At 35.1% G+C, this 12,763-nt stretch overlaps 4 protein-coding genes across 8 annotated transcripts; 1 reads left to right on the top strand and 3 right to left on the bottom strand.

The window, feature by feature from the left end:
* Window positions 1–1,002: 1,002 nt before the first annotated feature.
* Window positions 1,003–5,296, bottom strand: LOC108453829 (uncharacterized). 5 transcript variants are annotated; one of them, XM_053028456.1, is made up of 5 exons: window positions 3,178–5,296; window positions 2,417–2,804; window positions 2,109–2,345; window positions 1,837–1,964; window positions 1,003–1,717 (listed from the first exon to the last, which is right to left on the bottom strand). In XM_053028456.1, the coding sequence occupies exon 1, from the start codon at window positions 5,294–5,296 to the stop codon at window positions 4,130–4,132; it is 1,167 nt and encodes a 388-aa protein (XP_052884416.1). In that variant the 3' UTR covers window positions 1,003–1,717; window positions 1,837–1,964; window positions 2,109–2,345; window positions 2,417–2,804; window positions 3,178–4,129. The 5 variants fall into 5 exon arrangements, with proteins under 5 accessions (XP_052884416.1, XP_052884417.1, XP_052884420.1 ...); XM_053028457.1 differs by having other exon boundaries at window positions 2,109–2,334; XM_053028460.1 differs by having other exon boundaries at window positions 2,417–2,800.
* LOC128279345 (CRS2-associated factor 2, mitochondrial-like) lies at window positions 3,045–3,634 on the bottom strand. Its single transcript, XM_053028461.1, has one exon. The coding sequence runs from the start codon at window positions 3,632–3,634 to the stop codon at window positions 3,146–3,148; it is 489 nt and encodes a 162-aa protein (XP_052884421.1). The 3' UTR covers window positions 3,045–3,145.
* An 856-nt stretch (window positions 5,297–6,152) lies between the features above and the next one.
* On the top strand, window positions 6,153–8,473 carry LOC108452066 (protein FATTY ACID EXPORT 6). The gene is made up of 3 exons (XM_017749802.2): window positions 6,153–6,508; window positions 7,647–7,734; window positions 8,225–8,473. Exons 1-3 carry the CDS (start codon window positions 6,310–6,312, stop codon window positions 8,295–8,297), a joined length of 360 nt encoding a protein of 119 aa, XP_017605291.1. The 5' UTR covers window positions 6,153–6,309; the 3' UTR covers window positions 8,298–8,473.
* Window positions 8,474–9,025: 552 nt separating this feature from the next.
* Window positions 9,026–12,004, bottom strand: LOC108453851 (uncharacterized). The gene is made up of 7 exons (XM_017752196.2): window positions 11,527–12,004; window positions 10,969–11,109; window positions 10,514–10,879; window positions 10,169–10,414; window positions 9,942–10,034; window positions 9,534–9,734; window positions 9,026–9,452 (listed from the first exon to the last, which is right to left on the bottom strand). The coding sequence occupies exons 1-7, from the start codon at window positions 11,857–11,859 to the stop codon at window positions 9,237–9,239; spliced, it is 1,596 nt and encodes a 531-aa protein (XP_017607685.1). The 5' UTR covers window positions 11,860–12,004; the 3' UTR covers window positions 9,026–9,236.
* Between the last annotated feature and the right edge of the window lie 759 nt (window positions 12,005–12,763).

Genomic DNA, 12,763 nt, shown 5'->3' with positions numbered 1-12,763 from the left:
GTTTAATGTAACTACCTATTGAGACAGACTTCAGACCTTGAAGGCTCACAAGATCAGTAGGCCCTTCCCATATGCACCTCAAATTTGATAAAAAAAATTCATCTTATCCTATTGAATATGTTCAAGATTATCCTGCTGAAATACCGCTTACAACAGTCACTTCTAAACTTTTTACCATTGGAACTGTCGATACCATAGTAGCACAACCTTCTGCAGTGAACCTTTCTAATTTACGGAGAAACCCTTTCGGATTCTGACCAATACATAGCTCTTCAAAAGAAATCATTTCTTCCATGAACAATTCTGTCAAATTAAATAATGCAATAGTTGGAGCCTGCTTCTTTGTTGTATGAATGAGGCATTTCATGTCCCTAAAACATCTGAGCCGAAAAAAGTCAATTTACTTAACCCCCATTGATCCAAGCTCGGAGCTACACCAACATTATCCAAATCAAGATATTCCATATTACAGAACAATTCCTTAAAAGGCACTTAAAGGATATCTTGTAATTTTCAAGCTTCTTGAACTTGGTTACCAGAAGTCAAAACATCCATTTATGGTTATCTTGTATCTTTGTAGTTTAGGGAAGACAAAATCTGTCGGAAGACACAGAGAATTAGCCTTCATCGTTAATGTTATTAAACGGGACAATGAAGCCAGCTCCAATAAGCTAGCAGTGGTTGCCTCCTCACCTGTTCCTTGAATGGCCCGTTCGCTGAAGCTGAAATCACTGATATATAGCTCTTCTAGTTTAGATAGCCTTTGTATCAAATTCGGTGGAATTGTCAGCAATCTTATACTATTCAGTTCCCTTAACACATCTGGCACCCTCGCGAGATAACAACCACGGAAGTTGAGAATCTCAAGTTTCTTCAGCTTTGCCAATGGTGAGAATCTTAAGTTTTCACAAGGAAGAATTGATAAATTCAGTTGACATTATTTTGTGGTTCCAAGTTTTCACATGTATGCACATGCATCTTCATCAATTTTCAAGCACTCAGTTTAATTTCACATTTTTCTCAAGAATTCTTAGTCTAATCTTGGGTCAGATTGGATTAAACCATTTGACCAAATTTCACATCACACTATCTAAGATGCATTACTGTCAAATAAACAACATATTTAACCATTTTACAAATGGAGACGCGCTTAAGACAGATTCTCTTATAGAACAAAAGGTCTACAGTAGCTACAAATATAAAGGGATTAGTGCAAAACATTCTTTCATTCCATTGTTTCAGTTAATGAAAGATATCTTTGCAACAAACTTCCCAAAAATGTACCTTCTATTTTTATATTATGAAGACGGGTTTTTTTTCCTGAAAAATGAATACTGGTTTTAAATTTCAGGACAATTACAAACTTGTAAACAGACTACCTGACGTCTCAAATGCAACACGATGGATGCACCAATGCAAACAGGTGACGACAATTAGGTTGCTTAAACGAACTGGTACATTGATTTTCATCAGAACGATGGCTTTTCCAGGCAACGGATCAACAAGCAACCTATCCAACATTCTTTGGCCTGGAAGCATAAATAAATGATAGCCCAATACATTACTGCATCAGATTTCCGGTTCGGAAACTAAACTAAGTACCCGAAGATTTCTCGTTGGCATCAGAAATGTCAGAGTTTCGTTCCTGATCTCTCTTTCCCCTCCAGAGTATAATTTGTTCATCCTTGAACAAAATAGGTACACAAGGAACCAAGTCCTACATTTACAGGAAATAAGAAATAAACCTGGAAAATTAGTATTGGATTGAAGAACATCAACCATTTCTACTAAAAATTCTTGTAAACAGCAGAAACAATGAGAAAATAGGAGTAATACCCTTAGCTTTACACCAATCCTTTTGCAGTCACTCGTACCAACATGGGTGCAGTCTAGTCTAATCACCTCCTCAGTCTCGAATGCCTCCCGGACCCTCGCCACTACATTTACATACACTCCATTCCTCGCTGAACGTAAGATTTCATCATCAGTATTTACTCAAACAATCCATTTATTGTAATCAACGATTTTGCAAACAAGTATCTGAGGGCACTCTTTAAAGTTACAATATAAAGTACTATCTCATCAACACTATACATAGTATGACTTACTGAGATTCATAAGTGCAGGAGAGTGGAGTCCTCTATTTCTCATTTCCTTGGTTTCTTCGAACGTCAGGCCATCAGCAACGTTTTTCACAAGCTTCGGATATATAGGAGCATAAGGCTTCCATAGCATAAGAGGTATAACTGGTCGGTTTTGGGGATCATAGTTTCGACCCCTATACAAAATGAGGATATTTATGTGGCGGTAGATGATTTTCCCCCCGGATTTTTCCTATCGAAATACTACAATCGAGATCAGCTAATAATAATCCAAGATTCCGAAAGAAACAATAGAGATTGTTTTTTGTTCAAACCTCAAAGGTGAAAGCAAACATTGTCCATATCAAGAGTTGGTACCCCCAAACACTTGATCCTTACAGCTTCAGCTCTCTTCCAATGATTATGAATGTCATCCAACATGTTGTGTGTGACCCCATTCTTCCCTAACACAAAACAAACAAACCTTCTCAACATTCCATTTCTACCCTTCATTCCAATCTATTATGCTACTCGGACTCAAAGTAAGTGTTGAATCCTCTATCGAAAAGACCGATCGATGTAAAGCTGCAACAACAAATAAGAGAAAGCCTAATGCAGGTAAATTTAGAAGAAACCCTTGCCAACGAGACCACAGTCAAGCCTTCTCTAAATCCCATCATCCATTCCAATCTATGTTGCTCGGACTCAAAATAATCCGACTATCTGACAATGAAAAGTAGGATCAACAAAAAGTTCCATCAACAAATAAGAGAAAGTCTAATGGAGATATATAGAAGAAACATTTGCCACTGGCATCAAACTCAAAGCTATAGCTACATGGATTAATAAGGAACTATTCCATAATCCCTTAGAACCCTAAAACGAGATCGGGTCATTTTCAACCCAAAACTTGGAATTTACATGATTTTCATCCCTTACCCAAAACTCCGTTTCTTCCTTGTCGTATGGTCCTATGGTTTAAAAGGGAGGAGAAGGGTACTTTACGCTCACATCTGAACTATAATTACATCTTTTTTTTTTTATGGTTTTCAGTATAATTCCATTCATACATTGAGAGGGAAAAAAACAGAATTACCCAGATTGATTTGCCGAGCGCAATCACTATGCCGATACTTTTCAACCAATTCCTCGATTTCCTCCTCTGTAAGCGGGTCACCAAGAACCCGTATCCTCTCCTCTTCGACCAAACAACTATCCACTTCATCTCGGACCGGCGCTGAAGTCCCGGTCCATTCCCTATCGAGCCTTCCAGGTCCAAATGGAGAAAACCTCTTTGGCTCTCGGAACCCGATGGGTTCGAGTGTCGGGTCGGTTTCAGAGTAGGAGTGCCTGAATTCAAATGGGAGGCTTGACTTTATAGGAGTCGGGTTCCCGTTTGGGGTTGGGTCGGGTGGCTTTGGTTTGGGTTTTGGAGGTTTGGAAATAGGGGAAAATGGAGGGTCGTAAGTGGTTTTGGAGACAGAGTGGGAGAAGAAGTAAGAGAAGGAGTGTTTTGGGGGGCTCGAGAGTGGACGTGAAAGGAGCTTTTGCATTGCTCTGGAAGAAGAAAAATTGGCGGCTAATACCAGTCCTGGAAATGGAAAACAGAACTTGAAAGAGGCAGAGGGTGATTTTTAGAAGTAACAAATCGAAGAGGGACATTTTGGAAATTAAAAAATAGTTCAGTATTTGTCGTCTTTTTTACTTTATAGCCCCATTGGTTTTGACTGTTTACATTTTCATCCCTTGCTAATTGTTTTATGCAGGAGGATTCACCATCACAACACTTCTTGTGAAATGCAGTATTTCAATGTGAATTTGAACAATTATATGTCTAGATTTATTTTGGACTAATTTTTAAATAGTTTTTTTAATGATATTGTAATAAAAACTAAATTCTTCAAAAGAAAAAAATTTAAATTCTAAACTTATAAGAATAGAAAAATTTAGAGCATCTTTAACCTTTTAAAAACAACCCGAATGGCAAAAAATTGGCTTTAGAAACATGACACCAAGAAATCGTAACATCAATGGTGAAACTAATAGAATCATTCTTTGGTTCTTTTACTCAACCTTTCATCCTTTAAGCGCCTTTGATCCCCAACCATGGATTCAAAAACATCCAACAAATTCTCCAACCCATCAACCTTCTCACCCAAAGCTTTCAAACTATATACAATGCTCTCTATGGTTGACAAACATCCTACCTTTGGTTGACTCCTTATTTCACTATACAAGCTCATCTTGTCCAAATCCAACCTCAAATGTGGCAAAAGTTTCAACCATGGATTCTCATTGTAAACTCTACCAGCTTTGGACCATGTCCCATCTAAAACAATCAAATTCTTCACCTCAAAATGCATTGATTTAAGCTCATCAACCCCAATTGCATTTTGACTTGGGAATAAAAGTACTGATCCTTGTGGAACCTTGATTTCAAATTCTTCATTTTCTTCTAGTTCCAGTTCCATGTTCCCTTCTAATTTCTTCCTTTCAAGTTTTTTCACAACAAATCCTCCTCTCAAAGCTTCTTTGGCCATTGTAGATGTCAATATGTGTTCAAATTTTGGCTTCTTCCCATGTGTGTCCAGTTTCCAAATATGAGAAAGATGACTAACAACTCCATACTTAATCACAGTAGTATTAATCACAACCCCTTCTCCATTTATAGAATCTACATGAGGCCCTTTATCTAATTTCTCACAAGGATTCTCATTTTCATCAATCAAGTCCGTATTTTTCTCATCTTGACACTTCCCATCTCCCTTAACTTCAAAACCAGCTTTCTGGGTTATTTCCATTTCCCTCACTTGATCAAACCCAGAACTTTCCGGTCCAATCAAACCTAGACCCGGTTCCAACAACCTGATTTCGAACCGGGCTTCAAAATCGACTTCAAAAACAGTGACTACATTGAGATTCTTGAGCCCTAATTTTGCAATTCTAGTAGAATTTAAAGGGTGGTTTCTTTCTAAACTGTGTTGAAGAATCGTTACACTTACGGAGTTGTCGAGGTTCCGGGTACGGATCCTACTGCAGAGGCAGACTCGGGTAGGTTTTGAGCAAGATGGACATATGGGTCTTTTTGGCTTCGCATCCGACTGGGTTGCAGACATTTTTAGGGTCTTTGAAGATTTGGGTATTAGGGTTTGCAGAGGATTGAATGGGTTGGTAGTGGTTCGAGAACGGATCCGGGTGCGAAAATGGATTAGCATTTGATGTACAGAGTGAAAGGTTTTGATTGGGGCATTTGATAAATGATAATAATCCCTTCTTAAACCGTGGCATTGAACGATGCCGTTTCAAGAGATTTGGACTGTTTTTAGCATTTTCTTAAATATGAGGCCTTTATCTCGACATTAATTTTTGTCCAATAATGAAAAATAAAGCATTATGTAAGAATTTTTTATGAATTTGATATTTATTATTATTTTAAATTTAATCATTAATTATTTTTAAAAAATATCAAATTTAATTTTTAATCAAAATATTTCACTGATATTTTAATTTTTTTAACAACTTTAGCGTGTTAACTTGAGTGGTAATTTATATGTGCTTCATACGGACATATAACTATTTATCTTATATGTTACATAAACAAATAATTTAGTATTATAACTAAAATGTCAAATTTTCAAAAATAATTAAAAAACAATATTTTCTTTACTATTATTCAAGGTTCTAACCGAGTTGGTGTCACGACTCAATTAGACGCCAACTCGATTAAGAAAGTTAAGAAATTTTTATTAAAACTTTAAATTTATCATTTAACTAAAACTTTATTTTAATATATTTTATATATTTTTATTTTAACATGTACAATCTATTATTTTCATCACATTATATATCTATACTATTATTTAGGCTCTTAATTAAGTTGTTTTCACAAGTTACCTAAATATCAACTCGGTTAAAGAGATTTCATTATTTAAGCCTTTAATTGAGTTAATATTATTAGCCAACCATACACTAACTCAATTAAAGAAATTATTAAAAAAATATCATTTTGTATTTAAAATAAGATATATCATTCGAAAATATTTTAAATTTTTTAGATAAATTAAACAAAAGTAGTTAAAAAGACAATCGGAGCCTTTGACCAATTAAAACTTCCAGTTTCCACACGCCAGAAACAAAAAAATTTCAAAAGCCAACCCATTTCTGATTTTCCATTTGATCTGTTCAACTCAAGTTTACTCCTAAATTTTCTCAAGGAAAACTCCCAAAAATGCATGATTTTTGCTTCACAATCCCTTATGGATTAATTCTTGTGGCTGGCGGAGTTATTGGGTATTGGAGGAAAGGAAGCACAGCATCACTTGCTGGGGGTGTTGGCACTGGGTTAGTTCTCCTTCTTGCTGGATATTTGAGCCTTAAAGCTTTTGAGAAGAAAAAGAACTCTTATTTTGCTTTGGTTCTGGAGACTGGTAATGTTTCTCAAAATCTCTCTACTTTCTTTTTGTTGTAAATTTGATCTGGGTTTTTGTTTAATTTAATTACCGTTCTGATTTATAGTTAGGCGATGAATGATTTTTGTAGTTTAAAGGTACTAAATTCAATTGGTGTTCATATTTTGGAGACTGAAAAGTTTGACTTTTTATTTTAAAGATTATTGATCATAGATGATGTTGGTGTATTTGTGGAAATCAAGAATCAGATTGGAATTCAAGTTCTTGATCTTATTTTGCTGCAATTCTAAGACAAATGGTCCCTTTTTTTTAGCTTTGAAATGATTCTTCTCTACTATCATATATTTGACCCTCTTTAATCTTCAAAGCTCATTTGGCATCATGGTTATTCGAGGATGTGGGTTTCAGCTGCTTAAGCACCTTATCCCTTTAGTTTAAGGGTTGTGAGGGATTATGAGTAGAAATATGCCTTCTATTGAAACCAAAAAAAAAGGATTGTAAAAAGATTTTTCTGGTCCCTTTTAATTTTGATATTTGATCAAATCGGTCTCTCTTGAAAAAAACAAAGTAATTTAAGCTCTCTCAATTTCGAAAACGAGCAACTAAAGACAATTAATCACAGTTTTCACTTTCCTCAATTTATCCTATGTTTACACATTATGTAAATTTTGTCTTAATTCTAAAAAATTCAACAAACTTAGCCTTTTAGGATTACACATTTTGTTAGTTTGGTCTCAATTCTAAATTTTTTGATATCCAATGAGGGTTAAATTTGTCAAATTTTTTAAAATCAAGACGAAAACGAAAGAATTTGTAAACGTTGAAGATTAAATTTGTTATTATACCAAAAAAAAGGAGGATAAACTGATGGAAAAAATAAACATTATGATTAGTCGTCCTTAGCTGTTCACTTTCAAATTTGAGAGGGACTAAATTGCTCTATATTTTTAGAGGATCAGTTTGCTAAATATCAAAATTGAGAGGGACCAGAGAGGTTTTTTTAACCCAAATTGATCATCAAATATAAGCAGATTTTCTGTGTTTGTCATGTTCATGAAAGGAGACTTTTCTATTGTCTGCTTGCTTGCTATCATCCATTTAAATGATGACAAATGTTGGTTCTTTTTTACTGATTTATTATATACCTTTAAACCAGTTACTGCTGCTGTGCTGACATGGATCATGGGACAACGTTATTACCAAACATCTAAAGTTATGCCGGCTGGAATCGTTGCCGGAATCAGGTATGTTAATCTCCTATTTGGACTTTTTCAGTACCTCCATTTTACACACATCATGACTGAGTTCTCTACTGGGTAGTCTTCTAAGTTTTTTCTTGAATCACAAGGTTCCTTAAATAGCTAACGAAACTCTTAGACAGGTAAACTCGTTGTAAGACTATGACCTTATGTTCCGTTGCCTGTGCCGTAAAATAGCACCTTTCGAATGTGCCAACCATTAAACCTCCATTTCCGATTCATTTCATACCTATTGCAATGTGACTGCATGCTCTATTTCGTTACCTCTAATGAAAGTCTCGTTATCTTTTGATTCTTTAACAATGTTTATGTTTTCCGTGTTCCATCATCAATCTACATTCGACTAGAAACCGATCCCCGTATGTTTAATTCTTATCATTTCCATTCCTAATGTGAACTCTTTTACGATTTTCATGTTTATTTCATGTTTCTTAGTCTTTGGGAGGCACTAAGTAATATGTGATTTTCGTGGCAGTGCTCTTATGACCGGGTTTTACTTGTACAAGATCGCTACTGGCGGCAATCATTTCCCAGCCAAGACTGAATGATGAACACTGGTAAAAGTTAAAATATAGCCTGTCTTGTATACCAAAGAACCTCGGTTTATTCTTTTACCAAAGTTATGCTGTTCTGTAAGAAATATTCTGCTTTTGAAGTTAGTGGAGTGAATGGCTCACTTAATTTTCCAATGAGATCAGGTTTGAATGGAGTAGTTTGATACAAATTCTAACATGAATTGCCACCTTGATATGTTGTATCAATTCCCAAAGACTTCAGGATGAGGTTTTTAAAAATTTGCTATTAGTCCTTGTATTTTGACAAAATTTGAAATTTACTATAAGAACTAAACATCGAAAGTATTTTCTTAAAATTTTGATTGAATTGTCTTCAACTCATCATATAACATGACTTATGATTGATAAAAAATTAAATATAATGATTGACAAAACTACCAACAATAAAATGGTTGAATTAAGATTTTTAAATTGAAAATGTAGGAGATAATATTTAAAGTTTTCAAGTACAAGGACTAAAACTCAAAATTTGTCAAAACAGAGGACTACCAACATATTTTAACCTTACACACTACATCATTCTTCATGTGAATGCAATAATCTAAGAAATAATATCAGACAAGCTTTTTACAACTGAACATGTTACCTAAACATGTAAGAATAAATAGCAAACCTGAAACCCCTGAAGCTATTAGGACTAGTTTTTTCAGCTCATCCAATGCAAATCATCGAACAATACAGACCTACGTATAAAACTAAAATTCAACGAAAGAATTGATTGATTACGTAAATCTATCAGCATCATGTCGTTCTTCCATTTTATATATCATTCACAAGAATTCGGTATCTGACATATCCACTCCTAGTGTGACTAAGCATATTTACAGCTGATATTGAACACAAATTTCTTGAACCATCTTGCATAAATTTGTCCGAAACGATAGATGTACTAACGGCAGAATCAAAGCTGTCTTAGCAGTTTTGCGGCCTGAAGTACTTTGGAGGCATAGAAGGACAACGTTCATTCATATGGGCGTATGGTTCCATTGAATTATATCCGGGTAGTTCCATTCGATACTTCCCTTTAATCTGACAGTAAGGAAGCTTTACATCATCTGCGTCATTGCACCACTTTGGCAGCCGGCTTGAATCACTCTCGAAAAACTTTAAACTATAAGCATCTTTGATCTGTATGTTTCAGTATTAATTCAATCAACTCAGGGAAATTCATATCACCTTAAACAAAGATTTTAGTAAAAAGAAGCTCACCGTAAACTCGGTGACTTGAATAGAGTCGGCAATCGGATCAAAAAGTCCTGCCTCCTTGTATAATTCGAGAACGAAAGCAATGCATGATGTTGACTTCCCATCACTATATATCCAATTATCCTGTTCGGGAATGGTCAACAGTTCATCAAATGATGACCCGCGCTTTTCGGTTTCGACCAATATGTCAGAAAGATTAAGACCCTGCAGTGAACACTATGGTTAGAGAAAGAAGACACTTTGAAGCATGTAGGTCAAGCTTCTCCTATCGAATCTTTTTGAAACTCTCAAACATGTGATTAAGTAAGTTGCGTGCAATCTTCAAGATGTAAATCCCAAACAATTGAGATTTCGTTTCATGTGTGGACAGACCACAAACTCAATTTTAACCAACCAAGAAAGATACCATACCTGAGTTCCAAGCCGCTTGTTTAAGGCCTCGTTCCACATGTTAGCTGCATATTCGGGTTGTATTTTACTCCAAACTGTCATAACTGAAGCTACCTGTACAATTGTCAAGCAAACACTTAAAAAACATTCAGAGGCAAATGCAGAGATGGATCAAGAGTCATAAGGAAACACATTATTAAAGCTAAAATGTAAAACTAAAATCTTAGCATGAATGAGTATCTAAATACCAGGTGAGCATCCAATGGAGGAGGATAATTTCCACCAATGGTGTCTATCCAGCTAAATATCATGTTATGGTAACCATACGGTTTGCCTGCCATGCTTAGCGCGTACTCCCACGCAGCAGTCTCGTTAAACTTTGCTCGAACATCGGGATGCAGTGGTAGGTATGCAATATGGGGATTAGAATCGTCCTTGTTCAGCTCAAAATCCCACCATTCATCCCACGGTACAATCGCAATGATATCTTCTCCCTTCAAAACCAGGACAGATAAATTAATAATCGAGAGTCAGTAATAAGTACCAGTAGAATAAGTCGGATAAAGGTAATCTTCGGGGATTAAATTCAGTACCTTCTCATTTTCATGTCCTGATTCACCAATCCATAGCTTCCCTTCGGAATCCTTTAAACAAACAGCACTATGACCAGCATAAGCACCACTAACCCATTTCTCGAGAGTCTCAAAACCGCCCCATCGCCCACGAATTTTAGATATAGCAAGGAAATCTCCCGAGTGTACATCATCGACACTGATGTTAGTAAACCACGGCTGAGGTCGTTCTTCAAAAGTAGCCCCCATATGTTTCTCAAGAAACCCAATATTAGAATTCTCACCCCATCCGGTATTTGTAAACAAGGGAAACACATCCCATAGAGCCTGAAGTGTTCCAAGCATCCCTGCTTGCATCAGAAAAATCGAAATCCCCCTGTTTTTCACCTAAATTTAAAAGTGACATACGAATCCATGTATGAGTTTGCAATAAACTAACACTTGATGTTAACTCAAAACTAACAATGGCAACTTACATATTCATACTCAGCTTTATCTTGCCATTCCTTGATTTCGAGCGTATGCTCTCGAGACAAAAAATAATAATCCCAAGTTACGCGGTACGGAGTTGCGAACACATAAAGATCCATACAAGTCCAACTATGGGGGTAGCTAACCTGTATAAGCACATAAATACCATTTTTCACATACTCTATATAACCAATTCTATCAGTATCCAAAATAAAGAATTTTGCATCATTCTGAGCCTGAATTGTGCAAACAACCTATATTTACACAAAAATATATCAATAATGTCCTCTAATTTCATCAAAATACTAAAACTAGGTATAGAAAACCCAAATAAAAACACACTCCCAAATTTGATAAATTAGGGTATAGAAAATCAAAATCCCAATACCAAATAAAGCAATTTCCTTTCTCAATAAAATTTAAGCACTTTCAGTTCAAACCAAGCGATACCCAGAAACAAGAACACTACAAAAACTTGAAATAAAATTTCAATTTTACGCACTCCCAAATCAAACTAAGAGACACCCAGATTTAGAAAACACTCAAAAGCTAAAGTGGTTTACCTTTATATGTAGAGTTCCACCGCCAAATTCACTGCCGGTTTTGTTATGGAACTCCACCCAAGCCGTGTTCTCATAAAAGCACGCACCTTTCCAGTTCACGATGCGGTTCGACGATGAAACAGAGCCGACAAAGGACGGTAAAAGGTCAACAGGGCTGTTGAGAGAGTTGAGGACCGGCCACGAAACTTGTCTCGGTAATAAAGGTAGAACATCTCGAGGGTGAAATGGTAAATTTGCAGCTTGGACTTGTGAGATTATGAAGAAGAAGAAGAAGAAGAAGAAGAAGAAGAAGAAATGAAGGAAACATCGAAATAAAGAAGAAGAAGAAGCCATGAATGAATTTCAGAGAAAACAGAAAACATCAAACATAAGTTTTGTTGTTCTTATGTTTGTCATGCTTTTTTTTTTTCAGTTCTTTTATTACTTAATGATTGAATAATAAAATAGTAAAAATACTTGTGGGATGAATAATAGGGATATTTTGGTTTATTATATTCCTTTTTATTTTCTTTTCCTTTTAAGCTTAGAAAAGACAACAAAATAAAATGGATTTACGTTACTCTATTTTGTTTTTTCCTCATTATCTTTGGAATAATATTTTCTATTTTTTATGAATTTAAAAAAGAAAAAACTATACTTTGCTTATGGGTGGAAGTTCGAAGAATACACAAAATTATTTGGTTTTAATTCTCTACCAACACTCAATGTCTCGTGATTATATATATATATATAAAAAAAACACTCCATCTCATGTGGTAGTAATTGATTTCGTGTATTAATTACAAATTTTTAATTATGGAGTTAATTTGTTCAAAGTATTATACCATAAAATTAGTTAATTTGATCACTTTTTAATATGGGTTACTCTCGTAAAATATCTACAATCTCTTTAGATTAAATTTATTTACCTAATTTGATCATTTCTTATGTCTTTAGATTAAAGTCATTTTCTTGAATCCTAGAGTAATTTACATCGTTGGTACTTTTTTAACTTCTATTATTGATGAGTTAATCTCCTTTAATAAATCGTTTATAACTACATAAGTTCGAATGAGTCTATAATTAAAGTAATGGATTTCATAAAGATGATTCACACCATCAATCGGTCCGAGCTAAAAATATAAGTACAAAGACCAATGTACACTCGAGAAAACCATGGGTCATCCATACCAGCATGGTTACAGACTGTAAACCTTAGATGTCATAATTCAGTTAACCCATTTTCTTCATCCTTAAC

Source organism: Gossypium arboreum, chromosome 5 (assembly GCF_025698485.1).
Source record: "Gossypium arboreum isolate Shixiya-1 chromosome 5, ASM2569848v2, whole genome shotgun sequence".
Classification (NCBI taxonomy): domain Eukaryota; kingdom Viridiplantae; phylum Streptophyta; class Magnoliopsida; order Malvales; family Malvaceae; genus Gossypium; species Gossypium arboreum.
The sequence above is the reverse complement of the archived record's forward strand: the minus strand, read 5'-3'. Positions and strand labels throughout refer to the sequence as shown.

Bases quoted from the DNA above. Each gene is read 5' to 3' on its own strand.
- LOC128279345 (XM_053028461.1), bottom strand. From the start codon at position 3,634: ATGCAAAAGCTCCTTTCACGTCCACTCTCGAGCCCCCCAAAACACTCC.
- LOC108452066 (XM_017749802.2), top strand. From the start codon at position 6,310: ATGCATGATTTTTGCTTCACAATCCCTTATGGATTAATTCTTGTGGCT. The intron at 6,509-7,646 runs GTAATGTTTCTC...CCTTTAAACCAG, and splicing joins TGCTTTGGTTCTGGAGACTG to TTACTGCTGCTGTGCTGACA. The intron at 7,735-8,224 runs GTATGTTAATCT...TTTTCGTGGCAG, and splicing joins GGAATCGTTGCCGGAATCAG to TGCTCTTATGACCGGGTTTT.
- LOC108453829 (XM_053028456.1), bottom strand. From the start codon at position 5,296: ATGCTAATCCATTTTCGCACCCGGATCCGTTCTCGAACCACTACCAAC.
- LOC108453851 (XM_017752196.2), bottom strand. From the start codon at position 11,859: ATGGCTTCTTCTTCTTCTTTATTTCGATGTTTCCTTCATTTCTTCTTC. The intron at 10,415-10,513 runs GTACTGAATTTA...CTGGTTTTGAAG, and splicing joins CAGGACATGAAAATGAGAAG to GGAGAAGATATCATTGCGAT. The intron at 9,735-9,941 runs GTATGGTATCTT...TGTTCACTGCAG, and splicing joins ACAAGCGGCTTGGAACTCAG to GGTCTTAATCTTTCTGACAT.